Source organism: Aristolochia californica, unplaced genomic scaffold (assembly GCF_029961685.1).
Source record: "Aristolochia californica isolate CCGP_79_NKW_82.1479 unplaced genomic scaffold, dmAriCali1.0.hap1 SCAF_16, whole genome shotgun sequence".
In the NCBI taxonomy this organism is placed as follows: domain Eukaryota; kingdom Viridiplantae; phylum Streptophyta; class Magnoliopsida; order Piperales; family Aristolochiaceae; genus Aristolochia; species Aristolochia californica.
In genome coordinates this window covers 22,425,386-22,444,306 of record NW_027181837.1, presented here as the reverse complement: position 1 = coordinate 22,444,306, position 18,921 = coordinate 22,425,386, and the positions used below count along the sequence as shown (strand labels likewise).

Here is an 18,921-nt window from a genome sequence, read left to right as displayed (position 1 = left end):
GGTTATCGTTGTTATCATCCTCCCTCTTGCAAATTGTATGTCACTCTTGATGTGGTATTTCATGAAGATAACATGTATTATGGTACTCCCAAATCTTCAATTTAGGGGGAGAACAAGATTGAATTGCTGACCCTTAATCATCATTTGGATATCTTGGATACTACAAGTAGTAAGTATTCAAATTACAACAGTGAACATCAAAATGATACAAATGAGCATGATTCACGAGATGAAGGCAGACAATACTAGATGGAAGTGATGCAACCAGAGTCTCAGCCGACATCTTCACAGGATGAAGACAGACAAGACCAGATGGAAGTGATGCAACCAGAGTCTCAGCCAACATCTTCCCCCCTTCATAATGTACCAGTGGATCAATTGCCTTCTGAGTCCGAGTCTATTTCTGAGCCTCGAGTAAGTTTCAAAACTCAACTAAGAGTGCTACCTCATAGAACCACAAGAGGAAATCCTAGAGTCAATTATGAACCTCTTCTCACCTCTAAATCTCAGTATCTCATGCATAATTTTGTGTCTTATCATAGATTGTCAAAGGCAAATGAAGTATTTGTGAATCAATTATCTGTTATATTTATTCCTAATAGTGTGCAGGAAGCCTTGAAAGATCCTAAGTGGAAAGAAACTATGAATGAAGAAATGATATCCCTCCAAAAGAATTCAACATGGGAAGTGGTTGACTTACTTGTAGGAAAGACACCAGTCGAATGCAGGTGGGTATTTACCATTAAATAAAAAGCCCATGGCAAGATTGAAAGGTTCAAAGCAAGGCTTGTCGCCAAATGATATACTCAAACCTACAGAATCGATTATATGGAGACACTCGCACCAGTGGCCAAAATCAATATTGTTCGGATTCTACTATCTCTGGTTGTGAATCTTGACTGGTCCTTATATCAGTTTGATGTTAAAAATACATTTTTGCACGGAGATCTCCAAGAAGAAATATATATGGAATTACCTCTTGATGTATTATGCAAAATAAAGGATTCAAACAAGTATGTAAAGTGAGGAAAATTTTATATGGTTTGAAGAAGTCCCCGAGGGCGTGGTTTGGAATGTTCACAAATTTAATGAAATCTATCGGATATAAGCAAAGCAACAGATCATACTCTTTTCCTGAAATATAACCAGGAGGTCATTACAGGTCTTATTGTGTTTGTTGATGATATGATAGTAACTGGGAATGTTCCAGAAGAAAAGAAAGCATTGTAAAGTCATCTTGCTAGAGAGTTTGAAATAAAAGATTTTGGCTACTTAAAATATTTTCTTGGTATTGAAGTGTCAAGATCCAATGAAGGAATTTTTCTATCTCAATGAAAATATGTTTTGGATTTATTGAAGGAAACTGGTATAACAGCATGTAATTCAGTCAGTACTCCTATGGAAGAAAATTTGATACTGGGAACACATTCAGATCAAGTCCCTACTAACAAGGAACGTTATCAGAGACTAGTTGGAAAGTTGATGTATCTTGCACATACCAGACCAGATTTAGCTTATGTACTAAGCGTGGTTAATCAGTTTATACACTCTCCAAGTTAAGAACATATGAATGTCGTCAACCGTATCTTGCTCTAGTTGAAATCATCTCCAGGAAATGGAATTTTGTTTAAAAAAGGTGGCGACTTGAAAATTGAAGGTTATACCAATGCTAATTAGGCTGGGTCAATAGAGGATCGACTATCTACATCTGGATACTTCACATATGTAGGTGGAAATTTGGTTACTTGGAGAAGTAAGAAATAAGAGGTGGTGGCTAGATCGTCAATTGAAGCCGAATACCGGGGAATGGTCAAGGCAATATGTGAATTATTGTGGATCAAAAATCGCATACAAGAACTACACATTGAGCAGACAAGTCCTATGAAATTATACTATGATAGTAAGGTAACATGTGATATTGCCCACAACCCAGTCCAACATGATAGAACTAAACACATTGAAGTTGATAGGCACTTGACTAAGGAAAAGCTAGAGGCAAGAATCATTGAAGTCCCTCATGTACGGTCTCAAGATCAACTTGCCGATGTGTTGACCAAGCCAGTGTCTTACCGAGCTTTTTACAATTGTCTCGACAGGTTGGGTATGAGTGATATCTATGCACCAACTTGAGGGGGAGTGTTGAGATTTCTTCCCTTACGAAGAAATATAATCTTACCTTCTTAATATATATTCTGTAATCTCTGTAATTATTAATCACTTTTAAATTCTCCATGTATAGTTTGTAAAACGGCTATTTAAGCCAACGATGTGAATGAGAAAATATGAAAGAAATTGAAGTCGTACTCTTTAGTGTTTCTACTTCCTTTGCTTTGGATCCCAATAGCCTCAAATTCGATCCATCACTCATGTCTTAGCAACTGAAGAAGCTGAGTTCCAGTAGGAAGAAGAACTGAGTGTCAAGATTTTTTAGGTAAGTTCCTTTTCTGCCGACCTTGAACTAATTTTATTTTGTAGTCGATTCACCTTCTATCTATTCATGAGACTTTTTCAATGTTAGACATGTTCAATGAAGTTGACCCATTCAATGTGATTTTCCCTTATTAAGTGGGACATTTATAACTACCCATCAATTCCAACTTCTTCTCTTTTGTTGGGAAAGAGTTTGAGAAGTTGGTACTTGAAGTTTTTTCACACTAAAGACAAAAAAGGGAATCTGGTCTGTCTATGACTCCATTAACTGTACTTTGGATATACTAGACAGCTTTCTAGAAATTTTTGAAATTTGTTTGCCATGGCTGGAGGTACGCAACTGGGTTTATGCTTTTCAGTTTTTTTTTTATGAATTTCAAAATGTATTTTAGAAATTCCAGATTTCATTTTCACATGAAGAACTTAGACCAGATAGTTACCAAATTCTGAAATTCAAATGCTCTTCATTTTGTTCAATAGTGCCCTTCGAACTCCTCAGCTTAATATTAAATCAGATTGAATTAGAGTTTCTGCTACTGGTGCATTTTTCCCAATTTAACATTGAGCAGGGTCTCCTGTTTCTTCTAGCAGAAGGCCTCACCTTCAGTCGTCTTCATTAAAGATCTTGAAATACCCAAAAACTCCAAAAACAGCTTAGACTCGATCACTGGAGAAAATGACGACAATGCAAAGGTTGAAGGCACTGGCTCTGGTTTTACATTGCAAGCATCTCCTTGTTCTCTCCTTTTTTCTTAAGCAGTAACAGTTTATTCGGCTTTTCATTTCTAGGTCAAACTTCTATTTGGAATTTAAAACGTCTTCCAACGATTTACAGGTTACTAATTGTCATGTGGTAGCCAAGATCGTCACTGATACTAGAGGTCTCCAGCGTTGTAATGTCAGTTGGTTTATTCAAACCTGAGTCTGGAGCTGCTGATCCATTTACAACAGACCTCTTTGATGTCTCCTTTTACTCTTCTTCCAGGTCTTTTTGGTACATACAGATGGAAATTCTTTCGCAAGAGAAGGCAAACTGATTGGCTTTCACTTTCATATAATTTGGCTGTTCTCAATGTACCAAATCGATCATCTATTTTCTTCCTCAAAGCCAGCTAGCTTGTTCATCGAATGACCTGATCTGTAATGACAATTCTGATTTTTACGGATGCTTGATAGGTACTGTCAAACTGAAGCCAGCAGTCACTGGAACATCAAGTGATCTACATGTCGAGCAAAGCTGCTTTGCTATTGGAAATCCTTATGGATATGAGAACTCTTTTGCCACTTGGGTGCACCCTGTTTCTTTCTTCTTAAAACATGTTTTTACAATTGTTGGGTGCAATATCTGTTCCAGATTTTAAACAATTTTGCCACTTGCTCTTCTAATTCTATTGATCCGATCCCTTAAGAGATGACAAAATCCTGCTATAAGTAGCTGTCTTAAACTGGGAAAGAAACAAGTTGGATTTACATCTTCCTGAATCTTTTATGTAATTCATTCTGATGCAGGTAGTGGACGACCTGATTGTTGATGGGACAGGTTTTGAATACTGAAGTTTGCTTGTTTTTCTCTTTCTTTCCTTCTTCTCCCTTTCTTTTGTTTATATTCAGCTTTAGATGATTGACAGGCTTTTATCAGTTTTCAATTCGTTCTTTACAACTACATAACATCCACACATGTAAATTACTAAAGCAACTTCCGAATCCAATCTAAATTCGGGTCAGAATTTTTGGGCAATTATCCAATTTGGAATTCGGAATGAACTTAATTGAATCGATATCCGTCAAGGAATCCGACATAAAACCAAAACGACACTAGAATCAGAGATCGGGCTTTGGTAAAACTTCAGTTGTTAAATGTATATACTGGTTTGAAGCTTGAAATTACCATAAAAGGGAACTGGTTTGAAGCTTGTTAAATTACACTAAAGCGATCGCTTACAGTCTATCACTCAGAAACCCTCAAGCACACGCAGTAAACCATCGTTTATTCTTTCTACATGCTGAAGAACAAGACATGGTCTGTTAATCCTCTCACTCAACGCCGTATCTTTTCTTCAGGGTAGTCATCACGAAATCACAGATTTTGTGGGAGTCCGGCAGGCTCTTGGCGACGCTGTCGATGTCCATGGACCTCTTCACCCAACGCATCAGCTTCGGGCACTCTTCCTCCACGCTGAAACCGCCTGCAGTCTCGTATGTGTAAAACCAGGCGGTAAATGGCAAGAGGGCGACGTCCACGTACCCCAGGCTGTCCCCTCCAAAGAAGGGTTTCTCTCCCAACTCTTCTTCCAGCAGCTTCAGTACCTCTATGTAGTCTTTCTTGGCAGCCTCCTGCTCTTCTCCTTTCTTCGTCCATATCCTCGTTCCGTAATCCCACATCTGCAGTAACACAGTACTGATTTAAAACGCTTCAAAAACAAAACAACAAATTTCATATATTGTCACCGACCTTCTTCTATGTTCTGGTGATGATTGTTGGAATTTATGTTTATATCGATCGGGCCAATCCTTGTATAAAATCCGTGGGGTTGCTTTCTTAATAGGCTCGAGCCTTTTAGCTCAACGGTTTCAACATGGTATCAGAGCAGGTTGGTCCCGAGTTTGAGTTTCGCTCCCCCCGAATTTTGTCCCAGGTATTTCTGGTGAATTTGTCCTGGGTTTTTCCAGGAGTTTGTTCCGGGTTTTTCCGGTGAATTTGTCCACGGTTTTCCCGTGCGGGGGAGTGTTGGAATTTGTGTTTGTATTGACCGAGCCAATCCTTGTATAAAATCCGTGGGGTTGCTTTCCTAATAGGTTCGAGCTTTTTAGCCCAACGGTTTCAACAATGATCGCGATGAACAAACAGAAACCCAATGATTGGAAATACTTCAAAAAGAAACTAACCACGTGAAAAATTACAGTAAACAGACTCTTCTTATCACTCGTAAGATAGTTAAAGGGTAGACAGACCACCTTCTTGTCAGTGAAGTCAGCCCAAAATCTAGCGTTGGCTCTTTCATAAGGGTCAGTAGGTAGAAGGGGAGTCTTGTGAGGCCAGACCTCGTCGATGTAATGAACGATGATGAGGGATTCGCAGATGGGTCTGCCGTTGTGGATGAGAACAGGGATTTTCTTATGAACACGGTTCATTTGCAGCAGCAGGGGGCTTTTGTTGGTGAAGTCTTCGTGCTTGTACTAGTAGTCGACTCCCTTCAAGGCCAAGGCGATTCGCACCCGCATTCCGAAGGGGCTCGATCAGAAATCCAGAAGAGTCACTTGGTCCGCCATGAGAACTGAGAGGTTTGATGAAGAGAACTAAAAATCTGGGTTTTTCTCCTCGATTGCTATATGTTTCTCGTACTGATCATCGACCAGGAAGTAGAACTCATAGCCGCAGGAGCAGGAGGGGTTAGTGTCTGTGACCGTGGATTACGACAAAACGAATGTTCGAGGCCTTTGTTTGAGCAGCTAACGCTTAGAAGTCAGCTACTCGATGAAGAGATGTGCACTGGTTTTTGTTCTCTTCCTTCACTTACAACAATGGTGGCTCCATCGTCCACTACCCATTGATTTACACTTAACATTAACTAATTCCAGTCTCGCACGGAACAGGAGACAGGAAATTTTTCTTGGCTGCGATTCCACATTACCCAACACCTGTAAAGTGGAGAATAGCGTGGCATCCTGCATTATCTATAGATTATCTCCACAAACAAGCATTACACTAGACACCCATGCAGCGCCACTGGGCTCAGGTCACTGTCCATCTTAGGGGGTGAAACGAGCTCCGTCTGGGATGGGGTTTTTAAAATCGTTCCCGTTAAAATAGTCAATAAACCCAACCCCGATCCAACCCAGTTTCCACCTTAGTGAGCTGGCTACCCTATAAATTGTCCCTGAAGACAACGAGACGATAAGGAGGGCTTGGAGCTCAGGTGATATCAGTCAACAACTCTCAATGGCCCCAAGTAAGAGAGAAGGGTGGTCCTTTCATGGTTCACAAAGGCACCACCAATCTGAACTCTACCTAAGCATCCCCATAGTGTTGCAATCAAAATCTAACTAGATGGTACCCTGAGGAGGAGATACCCATTTAGACATTAGGGCAACTTTTGTTGGGCCAATCATATTAGCAATCAAAATCTAACTAGATGGTACCCCAAGGAGGAGACACTCATTTAGACATTGGGGCAAATTTTGTCGGACCAATCATATGAGTAATCAAACTCCAGTTCACTCTGATTGAAAGGCTTCTAATGTTATCAAACTTCTTTCTGAAATAAAACCAAGTAGCAATTGTAGAAGTAATTTTGTTGATAACTTCCTTTCCTGAAGAGTATTTGTTGTTGAATCTTCAATTGTTCCTCTCAAGTTATAGTTCCCCAAGGCATATGAACAAGACAAGCGGAGAGCAAGGTCTTACCAAGGTTAGGAAGCCAGATAACCTTAGGTGACTTATAGTCTCTATGGTGCAAAGGACATAGAGTTCAATGCCAATTCAATTGAAAAAGTTTGTCCAAATGTACCTTGCAAGAGAATCATCTATGAGGAAATGGCTTACACATTCTTCAACCCTTCTATAGAATGAGAATAAGCTATTGGACATTCATGTCTGTCTCCTCCTTAGGTTATTTACAATGAGTATCTTCTTTAGAATGACACTTCAAAGAAAGAAGAAAACTCTTAAGGGGATTTGAGAGGTGCCCTGAGATTTCTGCTCCACTACTTGTCTCAGTATGCCAACCTTTAAAATGCTTATATAGTGAATAAACTTTAAATTTCTCTCTTTCATCTTGAAACTATATAATCTTATCATCAATAATTCACTTTCCCCCAATACCAACAACATCTCAAGTCACCATCTCAGTTCCAACTCAGCCAAGCTCTGATAGCTATCACCTTCACAGTACCAACTACCCACCTCCACCTTAAACTATGGGTCAAGGAGGTTATTGTTTTAGGCTAATAAGAGTTTACAACTCGTCGATGTATTTATTTATTTTTTGTTATGCTTAAACAAGCCGTGATTTGTTCTCATCACTCTCCACCGTATCTCTTCTTCAGGGTGTTCATCAAGAATTCGTAGACTTTGTGTGAATCAGGGAGGTTCTTGGAAACGCTCTCGAAGGCCAGGCACCTCTTCACCCAACCTATCAGCGTTGGGCATTCCTCCTCTATGCTGAAGTTAGCTGCAGTCTCATAGGTGTAAAACCTGGAAGAGAATGGCACCAGGGCCACATCCACATACCCCAGGCTCTCCCCGCCGAAGAAGGGCTTCTCCCCCAGCTCTCCTTCCAGCAGCTTCAGTATCTCTATGTACTCCTTCTTGGCTGCCTCTTTCTCTTCTCCCTTCTTCATCCATACCCTCGTTCCACTGTCGTACAACTGCATATACAGAAACACAGTGACAATTTCAAAACTAGAAACAATTTTTTTTTTCGTCTGATCAGGTGATAGAACAGACGAAGAAAGGAATGGAAAAAACAAATTACATTACCTTTTTGTCTATGAAGTCGGCCCAGAATCTGGCTTTGGCCCTTTCGTAAGGGTCTGAGGGTAGGAGGGGGGACATGTCTCTCCAGACCTCGTCGATGTATTGAACGATGATGAGGGACTCCGAGACGGGTCTGCCGTTGTGGATGAGAACAGGGATTTTCTTATGAACTGGGTTCATTTGCAGCAGCAGAGGGCTTTTGTTTGCGAGGTCTTCCTCCTTATACTCGTAGTCGATATCCTTCAAGGCCAAGGCGATTCTTACCCGCATCCCGTACTGGCTCGCCCAGGCATCAAGAAGAGTTACTTGGTCCGCCATTAGAACTCTGATCAGACAGTACAGACCGCCTCAACAACCAGAACGATTTTCCTGTCCGGTTGGTACTTAGTTTCTGGGTATCCTAGGAGAAGATTAAAATATATATAGCGGCTGGAGAGGAGGCTCCAGGCTCTTCTAAACTCTTGCATAGTCATCGGTTACGTCAGAAGAGCATTCGATGTCTTGTTGGCCACCGATGCAATGAAGTCATCCACTCGAAAAACACGAAGAGAGGTGCTCTCGTTTCTTCGTTTACTTGCCCAACAAGGGAGCCGTTCTCCATTATAAGCTCCGTCGATACAATCACTAAACCCTAATTCTCGCACTGAACTCGTTGGAGGTGAACTCTGGGACATAAATATGGGCCATGATCACATTTCCAAGACACTACATGATTTTGCATTCTCATACTCCGTTGTATTTAAAGATAATCACTCGTCCAAAGCTGCCTTGATCTAGATCTCTCATCATTACCTTCTATTGTCAACTGACGTTTCTTAACAAGGTTTTCACTAGCCACCAATGGAATGCTAATGAAGTTGTTCGTCCATTTTGAATAGTGATACAAATCAACTTGTTGAGATGATTGCCATGTCCTCGATGGTGAGTAACATTCTCATTTTGACTTGGTTTTGAGAAGACTCCCCGAGATGTTCGACTTTGTCCTCTTAGAGATACCCTCTTTTTGTCATTGTGTTGTGCCTTGTCCTCTTAGTTGTCTATTTAATGTAATCTTAGATAAATTACACTGTAGGAGATTATATGCATTTTGCATAGCTTGCCCCCAAAATATAGAAACACTCTTCTAATGTAAAGAGGTGAGTGACATTTTACACTTCTAATGTAAAGGTAAGTAAGTGATATTTTAGGCTAATAAGAGTTTTCTTAGTCGAGTAGTCGCATGGAAAAGTTTTTGTCACCTTCGTTTAGGTTGTGTTTGGAGCATGGAAAGTGGAGAGAAAACACAAGACAGAGAAGAGAAAAAAGAAGAAAAAATATTTATTTTCTCTTGTTTTGATGCTCATAGAAAATGAAAGAGAAAATAGAAGAAAAATATAGTTTATCTTGTTTGGATATATGAGAAAATTGAAAAATAAAAAATAATAATATTTTAAAATTTTTGTGATAAAAATTCTCTCAAAGTTTATTTTTCTCTCATTGAGTTTTTACTACTTAACAACATAAAATATTTTTTTCTCCCCTTCTATTGTCTTTTCTTTTCTGTTCCGTGGGTTCCAAACAGGCCCTTAATGTCTTTTTCTCTTATTGAAAGAATATCTCTCTTCGTTGGTCTTACCTTTTTATTACTCCCTCCGAACTAAAAAATAAAATAGTTACAATATCTTCCTTTTTATCCCTCCATATTTAAAAATAAGATAATTACATACCATAGAGATGGTAAAAGATATTTTTCGTATTTTAGGGGGAATTAGTCCACAATGAACTTGAATTGAAGTGAAGAATTAAATTGAACTTAAATGAATTGATTAAACTTCAACTCATCCTTGGGTGTTAGTGTAGACGAGTTCAATTGCACTGGAAAACAGATTCCAATGTTAGTGCCCCCGAATGAAAAATATGATATAAACAAGAGAATGAGTAACCTTTTATAATATTCTTAAATAAAACATATACTTAAACAAATAATTAACCAAATTAAACATGGTTACTACACTTATAAGTGATTTAACGTGTAGTATTAAAATATGTTAATAACCTAATTAACAAAAAAAACTATATTTTAATGATTCTAGTTTCTTATAAATTAATAAAATAATTATGTGTGACTAGAATAAATTACTAAAAATTAATAAAAAAGTAAAAAATAACATAAGCGCATATAATAAATAATTAAATTATTTTTTAATAACATAAGAAATATTTTAACATTAAAACTCACTAATTTAATATAGTAATAAAAATTAATATAATAAATAAATAAATATATTTATCGATAACATAATATATATTTTTATGTATTAATAATTAATAATATATTGTTACAAAATTTAAAACCATTGGTTTAATTAATTTTAGCAATGGGATAATTAAACCAAAACAATTTATCAAATATTTATTTTAAAAATATTTTAATTATGATTATTAAATAACTAATTTAATATAGTAATTATAAAAGAAATATATTAAATAAATAAAAATTATAAATTATTATTCTTATTACGATGGTTTAATTTTTCCTTAACTTAGGAAAAATTAAACCATCATCTTCCTCAACGACGGGCCACGACGACGGAGGCGACCCTCCGACGGTACGTCGAGAGTGAGGCCGAGAAAGAAGGCCTCCCGTGCTCTACGACGGAGGTTGAGAGGGAGAGGGGAGGGAGGAAGGCTGAGGGGGGGGGGAGGAGGAGGGAGGCCGAGAGAGAAGAGAAGTCGGGAAGCCCATAGGAGGGAGGGAGGGAGGGAGAAGAGACAAACAAAAAATTGGGAGAGGAGGGGTAAGAGCAACGCGCGAGTCAATTTGTTGATTCGCAAAATAGGTGTGATTCAATTAGTTGATTCATAAAATAGGTGGGAAACCAAATTCCTTTATTTTTGCCTGAGAGAATGAAGTGATGTAATTTAACTTCAATTCAATTCATTTTACACAAACGACATTATTTAATGAACTGCAGGGGGCGATTCATTCCACTTTATTGTGGACCCCCCTTAATTAAATTTCTTAAAATTTTTATCTTAATGTTTTTGGAAAACTATTTATGTTATTTTTATCTTAATGTTTTTTGAAAACTATTTATGTTAATAATAACTTTCTACAAAGCTACAATTCACTAATTCTGATAAACTCATATTTTTGAATTTTAAAATTCCATTAAAAATATTATCAATTAAAAATTCTTTCTTTGCTATTTTCTTATATAATTATAACTAAATATATATATATATTAATATTATATAAAAATTCAGTAAGAATATTATGATATAAACAATTAATGAATTATTATTTTTTTCACATAAATTTTCAACTTTACCAAAGAGTCGGTAAAATTGTTCTTAATCGTGACAATAATTTTTAATTAAAATTTCAACTATTTACATGGCCATAGAGAGCGACCTTAAGGAGCAAGAAGCCAAGCCAAAGGCGGCCGTGATAACCTTGTTTAGCGTAAGAATCTTGACTGAAAATCCTCTTTTAAAAGCAAAGAGTAGTGATTGAAGAACACTATTCATGGCTGCGCTGTCCCAATAAAGTTACAGAAACTCAGCTCACCTAATTGCTCTTTGAATCTACAGACTGATCTGAATACTATCTTCCAACAGTGGAAACCCAAAACACTTTCGTAACCACAGACTGATCTGAATACGATCTTCCAACAGTGGAAATCCACAACACTTTCGTAACCACTCTTACCTGTGCGCACGAAACACAATCAATCCTCGTTTATTTATTTATTTTTCTTTATGCTTGAACAAACCGTGATTTGTTCTGATCACTCTCCACCGTATCTCTTCTTCAGTGTGTTCATCACAAAATCGTAGACTTTGTGTGAATCAGGGAGGCTCTTGGAGACGCTCTCGAAGGCCAGGCACCTCTTCACCCAACCAATCAGCGTTGGGCACTCCTCCTCTATGCTGAAGTTGGCTGCGGTCTCATAGGTGTAAAACCAGGAAGAGAATGGCACCAAGGCCACATCCACATACCCCAGGCTCTCCCCGCCGAAGAAGGGCTTCTCCCCCAGCTCGCCTTCCAGCAGCTTCAGTATCTCTATGTACTCCTTCTTGGCTGCCTCTTGCTCTTCTCCCTTCTTCATCCATACCTTCGTTCCAGTGTCGTACAACTGCATATACAAAAACACAGTGACAATTTCAAAATTAGAAACAAAAGTTTTTTTGGTCTGATTAGGTGATAGAACAGACGAAAGGAGGGAAAAATACAAATTAAACTACCTTTTTGTCGATGAAGTCGGTCCAGAATCTGGCTTTGGCTCTGTCGTAAGGGTCTGATGGCAGGAGAGGCGATTTGTCTCTCCAGACCTCGTCGATGTATTGAACGATGATGGAGGACTCTGTGACGGGTCTGCCCTTGTGGATGAGAATAGGGATTTTCTTATGAACTGGGTTCATTTGTAGCAGCAGAGGGCTTTTGTTTGCGAGGTCTTCCTCCTTTAACTCGTAGTCGATTTCCTTCAAGGCCAAGGAGATTCTTACCCGCATCCCGTACGGGCTCGCCCAGGTATCAAGAAGAGTTACTTGGTCCGCCATTAGAACCCTTATCAGACCTCAAACCAGAACGATTTTCCTGTTCGGTTGGTACTGGTTTCTGAGTATCCTAGGAGAAGAATAAAATATATAGCGGCTGGAGAAGAGGCTCCAGACTTTTCTAAACTCTTCCCATTGTCATGGGTTACGTCAGAAGAGCATTCGAAGGTCTTGTTGGCCGGCCATGCAACGAAGCTCGATGTACTCTCGGTCCTATTTTTTTTAAGGGAATTTTACCAAAATATCGGTTTTAAACAACTTATTTATGAAAATAACGAAGATCACAAATTATTTACAAAATTACTAAACTTTGACCGGTCCACCGTATATGTGGACAGTCAAAGGTGACATGTAAGCTTTGACTGCTTACGTGTCGCTCCATCATCAGAGCGATGCTGTAGATGAACACATAGACTGCCACGTCATTATTATTGACACATCATTCGCCACATCATTACATGATAAAATTTTGAATAAATTTAAAAAAAATTAAAAAATCACATACACTTTTTATTACCTTATATCTAAAATAAAAAATTATTTAAAAAAATTAATAAACAATTAAAAAATTAACTCTTACTTATTTAACACCATTTAATATCAATTAAAATATTTATTAATTAAAAAAATTATCGTTATACTTTTTATTTTTTCATATTTTACAAAATAAAATAAAATAAGTAAATTAATTAGATTTAAAATATTTATAAATTAAAAAAATACAAAAAAAATATTTTAGAGTTTAAAAATACTTTATTTGTATATTTTTATCACCTTATTTACGAAATAATAATATTTACAAATTTTAAATATTTATAAATTTAAAAAATCTTACTCTTAAGTCTTACCCATATATTATCGATTTAAAATATTTAAAATTTTAAAAAAAATACAAAAAAACTATTTTAGAGTTTAAAAATATAATTTATTTGTATATTTTTATCACCTTATTTATAAAATAATATTTAGAAATTTTAAATATTTATAAATAAAAATAATCTAACTCTTACCCATTTACTATGGATTTAAAATATTTATAAATAATTTTTTTTATTTTTAAGTCTTACCCATATATTATTTATTTAAAATATTTATAAATAGAAAAAAATTTACTCTTAAATCTTACCCATATATTATCCATTTAAAATATTTATAAATTAAAAAAATACAAAAAAAATTGTTTTAGATTTTAAAAATATAATTTATTTGTATACTTTTTATCACCTTATTTACAAAATAATAAATTATTAAAAAATATATTATTTAATTAAAAATCTTACAAAACTTTACAATAATTTTAATTTGGCAAAAATTTTATTAACATAAAATCAGAAATTAAACAGTAAATCACATAAAAATCAATACAGTAATTAAACACATAAATTCAAATTAATATTATAATTAAATACAATAATTCTATTCAATTAACAAAAACCCTAAAAAATCACCCCAAGGTTTTGAGAGAATGGCCGGGACGAACAAAGGGGAAGGGAAAGAACGTTGGCGGCGAGAGGATGAACAGAGGGTTGAGCGGAGGGCGTCGAGGGCGAGGCCGAGCGGCGGCAACAGGGGCGAGGTCGAGGCCGAGGCAGAGCAGCAGCCGCAGGCGAGCGGCGGCAGCGGGGACGAGGCCGAGGCAGAGCAGCGGCCGCAAGCGATTTTCTCCTCCACGATTTTCTCCTCGCCTCTCATCTCGGCTGCTCTCCTCTCGCCGCTCGCCTTCTGCCGCCTCCCCTGCTGCCGCTCACCTCCCCTGTTGCCGCTCGCCTCCCCTGTTGCCGCCGCTCGGCCTTGGCCGCTCGCCTGCGGCCTCTGCTCTGCCTCGGCCTCGACCTCGCCCCTATTGCCGCCGCTCGGCCTCGCCCTCGACGCCCTCCGCTCAACCACTCTCTCTTCGTCTCAGCCTTATCATTCGTTCTTTTTCTCCGTTCCCCTCTGTTCATCCTCTCGCCGCCGACGTTCTTTCCCTTCCCCTTTGTTCGTCCCGGCCATTCTCTCAAAACCTTGGGGTGATTTTTTAGGGTTTTTGTTAATTGGATAGAATTATTGTATTTAATTATAATATTAATTTGAATTTAGGTGTTTAATTACTGTATTGATTTTTATGTGATTTACTGTTTAATTTCTGATTTTATGTTAATAAAATTTTTGCCAAATTAAAATTATTGTAAAGTTTTGTAAGATTTTTAATTAAATAATATATTTTTTAATAATTTATTATTTTGTAAATAAGGTGATAAAAAGTATACAAATAAATTATATTTTTAAAATCTAAAACAATTTTTTTGTATATTTTTTTTAATTTATAAATATTTTAAATGGATAATATATGGGTAAGATTTAAGAGTAAATTTTTTTCTATTTATAAATATTTTAAATAGATAATATACGGGTAAGACTTAAAAATAAAAAAAATTATTTATAAATATTTTAAATCCATAGTAAATGGGTAAGAGTTAGATTATTTTTATTTATAAATATTTAAAATTTCTAAATATTATTTTATAAATAAGGTGATAAAAATATACAAATAAATTATATTTTTAAACTCTAAAATAGTTTTTTTGTATTTTTTTTTAAAATTTTAAATATTTTAAATCGATAATATATGGGTAAGACTTAAGAGTAAGATTTTTTAAATTTATAAATATTTAAAATTTGTAAATATTATTATTTCGTTAATAAGGTGATAAAAATATACAAATAAATTGTATTTTTAAACTCTAAAATATTTTTTTTGTATTTTTTAATTTATAAATATTTTAAATCTAATTAATTTACTTATTTTATTTTATTTTGTAAAATATGAAGAAATAAAAAGTATAACGATAATTTTTTTAATTAATAAATATTTTAATTGATATTAAATGGTGTTAAATAAGTAAGAGTTAATTTTTTAATTGTTTATTAATTTTTTTAAATAATTTTTTATTTTAGATATAAGGTAGTAAAAAGTGTATGTGATTTTTTAATTTTTTTTAAATTTATTCAAAATTTTATCATGTAATAACGTGGCAAATGACGTGTCAATAATAATGACGTGGCAGTCTATGTGTTCATCTACAGCATCGCTCTGATGATAGAGCGACACGTAAGCAATCAAAGCTTACGTGTCACCTTTGACTGTCCACATATACAGTGGACCGGTCAAAGTTCGGTAGTTTTGTAAATAAATTGTGGTCTTCGTTATTTTTATAAATAAGTTGTTTAAAACCGGTATTTTGGTAAAATTCCCTTTTTTTTTACTGACCCAACAAGTCTCCATTATCCATTGAATGAGGCTAAATTCTCTAGCTGAACTGGAAAAGGAAAACTTATTGATCAATCTGAAGAACCTACCAATAGGCCTGATATTTATAAATAACTGCTGAAAATTTCGTAAATCTGTCCCTCGGAATCGAACATGTATTGGAAAGAAGATTATCGATTCGTCCTCCTCGGGCTGTCAAAGCTCTTATGGATGGACAGAAACAACTTCCTTATCTATATATCATCTTCGTCGTCTTTATGTGAGATTTATCAATGGGAGTTATATACGACGAGAATAAAGAGTATGTCTTTTTCCTTCTGCACTGAAAATTGAAAATCATATTTCAGCCTAATTTTATAAATTAGCCCAAGTTCTTATGTAACCTGGGATTCTTATATTATTGAAAAAATAATAACAAAACATGAAGAAAAAAAATATATTAGAGGAATTATTGTTTAATATTTTAAAACGGATGCAAGATTCATGTAGTAATTAGACAATTAGACAGTAAGTCAAAAAGGGGGATGACAGGGAGAAGTTTGCACACAGCCCTACCTTGTTATGAGTCCACCACTAATGTAAAGAAGGGGCAGGGCAAATAGAAGCTAACCCCTCCTCCCTTCCATCTTCTCTATCACTACCAAATGGGCAGTGGAAGAATAGGGAAAGAGGGCCAAGCTGCCTCCAGCTGGTAGACAATATGTGTGGTAATAAGGAACAATGCATTACTCGTTATGCAGTGTGATTAACTTTAAATGTTAATATGGTGCAGACTAAGGAGATCAAATTTAAAGGATATATAATGGATAGAAAGCCAACCTTGGTTATGATCTTTATCTTCGTTCCAAGTGCACAAGAATGTCATTTACTTATTACATTTCCAATAATGCCATTATCTCCATTTGATTATTAAAATCGATAAAAATCTCAAATAAATAGTATACGAATCCATGAGATATTAAATAAATTTAGAATAAGAATAATCGATTACTAAGTTATTCCATTAATAATTGATAATTAAATTAAAATTTAGGTGCACTTAAGCTTATATAGACTTAGATTCCCATCGTTTTATCCCTCTATAATACATTATGAGGTCATAAAACTCTTAGTGTGACTCTAAGAAAGATACATGAAGTATACTAACATAAAAGAAAATTTTGTGGCTGACAAGCTAGCTAAATGTGACTTCATATTTTTTGTCTAGTATAGGGGATGGTACTAAATTTTTATATCATATACTGTCGACATCTACATATATGTATGTAGAGGGTTGATCCAATACGAAAAATCATTTGGTGCAAAACATGTGAAACACTATATCAGCCATCCAATCAACAACTATTGCAGTCATCCGATCAACGGATATCTCAGTCGTCTGATCATGATTGGACAGCTGAGATAGCCATTTCGCATGTTTCGCACCAAATGTGTATGTGTATGTGTGTGTGTGTGTGTGTGTGTGTGTTGTGTGTATGTTATATATATGTGTGTGTATGTTATATATATATATATATATATAATGGTCCCTATATTTCTATTTATTGAAAAAACCACTAATAGTCTCTAGAAACGTATTTCTACTAAAATATCTTTTCAAATTATTTAAAAGCCATGAGGAAGGGACAAAGAGTTTTTTTTTTCCTTGTTTATGATCTCGCACGTAGGGGTGGCTTTGAATAAATTATATATAAAATTATGCATACATTTTTAAAAAATATAATGATAGGGGAGGTTCAAGATTGAATTTCAATAATGGATTAAAATGCACTAATATTAATATTTTTTACTCCAATTGTTATCTAGTTTGTTTTGTAATTTTTAAATCTGGCCATAATTTTTGAATCTGCCTCCTTAGTGTCCCTAGATAAAAATTTATATTCTAGGAAAAACTAAAAATATTTTTCCTATGATACATATTCCCAAAAAAAACCTTTAAATAAAATCTTATTACTATTAGTGACTTATTAGAAAATGACAGGAAATATTTTAAAATTTTCTTAGGAAAGTTAAATGGACCTTTTATTGTCTCTTCTAGGGAAATAAATAAAAATTAATAATCAATCTAATATATTATTATACTTATCGATAAATTTTTAATTAAATAAAATATCAAACACAAAATTGCAATGAAAATTGCTTCATGCTAAAAGTATTACAGCATCAACTGTTAAATACTTATTCAAATATTTTCTATACAGTTTTCTACCCCATCTTGGTACGAAAAATCTTACTTAGAAAATTATATGATTTTTAATAAAAAAATTCAAATAGAAAAATATTTAAAAAAACATGAGACACTAATAGTTTATAGAAAATTATTTCTAAAAAATTTATTTCTAATTTTTTCCAGAGGAAAAAGTTTTATTTTATTTTATTTTATGATCTCGCACGTGCGATTTCGTACGTGTGAGATCATCTTCACGCGAGGGAGGGGGGAGATTATTTCTCCCCTGTTTTGGTTTTCCGTCGAGACGACGCGGAGGGAAGGGGGTTACGGCGCCGGGGAGGACCTATCGTCTAGGATGACGGCTACAACGGAGGTGGCGGCGATGGAAGCGGCGGCGACGGAAGTGGCAGTGACGGAAGCAGCGGCGACGGAAGTGGCAGTGACGGAAGCAGCGGCGACGGAAACAGAGGTGACAACGAAGAGAGGAAGAAATCGAACGGATGGCCACAGAGGCGGCCGGCAAGCAGCTGCGACGGCGGTAGAGATTGCCGGCGAACAGCTGCGACTGCGGTAGAGGCGGCGACAACAACCGATGGGAGGGGTCGGCGGTGACGAGGGGGGAGGAAAAAATTTTCCCCCCTCACTCTCGATCCCACTCCCGCTCCCCCGCTCGCTCGCGATCCCGATACCGATCCATACAGATCCGACTCACTTCGAGCCGGCTTGCGAGCCGACGAACCGAACCTGGCTTTGGTCGAGCTCGGCTCGTTAAGGTAAACGAGCCGATTTCGGTGCTCGAGCTCGGCTCGAACTCGATAGATGACGAATCGAACCGAGCTGGTACCGAGCCGAACCAAGCCGGCTCGGTTCGAAGCCACCCCTACTCTCGTCTTCCACTTTCGATTTTATACTTTGACTACGCCATCCATGGCAGAAACACTACGCATGGTTTCCAAACAGCTCTTCGAATCTGCAGAGTCGGAAAACAATTTTTGAACAAAAGATCTAAACCACAAACCCAGGCCAAAACGCAGACTCTGATAATTAAGCCGTAAA

General features: G+C 36.2%; 2 protein-coding genes and 1 pseudogene across 2 annotated transcripts; all 3 read right to left on the bottom strand.

The window, feature by feature from the left end:
* Positions 1-4,464: 4,464 nt before the first annotated feature.
* LOC137952899 (probable glutathione S-transferase) lies at positions 4,465-5,700 on the bottom strand (annotated as a pseudogene).
* A 1,749-nt stretch (positions 5,701-7,449) lies between these two features.
* On the bottom strand, positions 7,450-8,224 carry LOC137952898 (probable glutathione S-transferase). Its single transcript, XM_068800000.1, has 2 exons — positions 7,910-8,224; positions 7,450-7,797 (listed from the first exon to the last, which is right to left on the bottom strand). Exons 1-2 carry the CDS (start codon positions 8,222-8,224, stop codon positions 7,450-7,452), a joined length of 663 nt encoding a protein of 220 aa, XP_068656101.1.
* A 3,233-nt stretch (positions 8,225-11,457) lies between these two features.
* LOC137953212 (probable glutathione S-transferase) lies at positions 11,458-12,489 on the bottom strand. The gene is made up of 2 exons (XM_068800496.1): positions 12,134-12,489; positions 11,458-12,024 (listed from the first exon to the last, which is right to left on the bottom strand). Exons 1-2 carry the CDS (start codon positions 12,446-12,448, stop codon positions 11,677-11,679), a joined length of 663 nt encoding a protein of 220 aa, XP_068656597.1. The 5' UTR covers positions 12,449-12,489; the 3' UTR covers positions 11,458-11,676.
* Between the last annotated feature and the right edge of the window lie 6,432 nt (positions 12,490-18,921).

What these genes read in the sequence shown, in the direction of transcription:
- LOC137952898 (XM_068800000.1), bottom strand. Translation starts at nt 8,224, where the DNA reads ATGGCGGACCAAGTAACTCTTCTTGATGCCTGGGCGAGCCAGTACGGG. An exon ending in CCGACTTCATAGACAAAAAG is followed by an intron (nt 7,798 to 7,909) that starts GTAATGTAATTT and finishes CTGTATATGCAG; the next exon opens with TTGTACGACAGTGGAACGAG.
- LOC137953212 (XM_068800496.1), bottom strand. Translation starts at nt 12,448, where the DNA reads ATGGCGGACCAAGTAACTCTTCTTGATACCTGGGCGAGCCCGTACGGG. An exon ending in CCGACTTCATCGACAAAAAG is followed by an intron (nt 12,025 to 12,133) that starts GTAGTTTAATTT and finishes TTGTATATGCAG; the next exon opens with TTGTACGACACTGGAACGAA.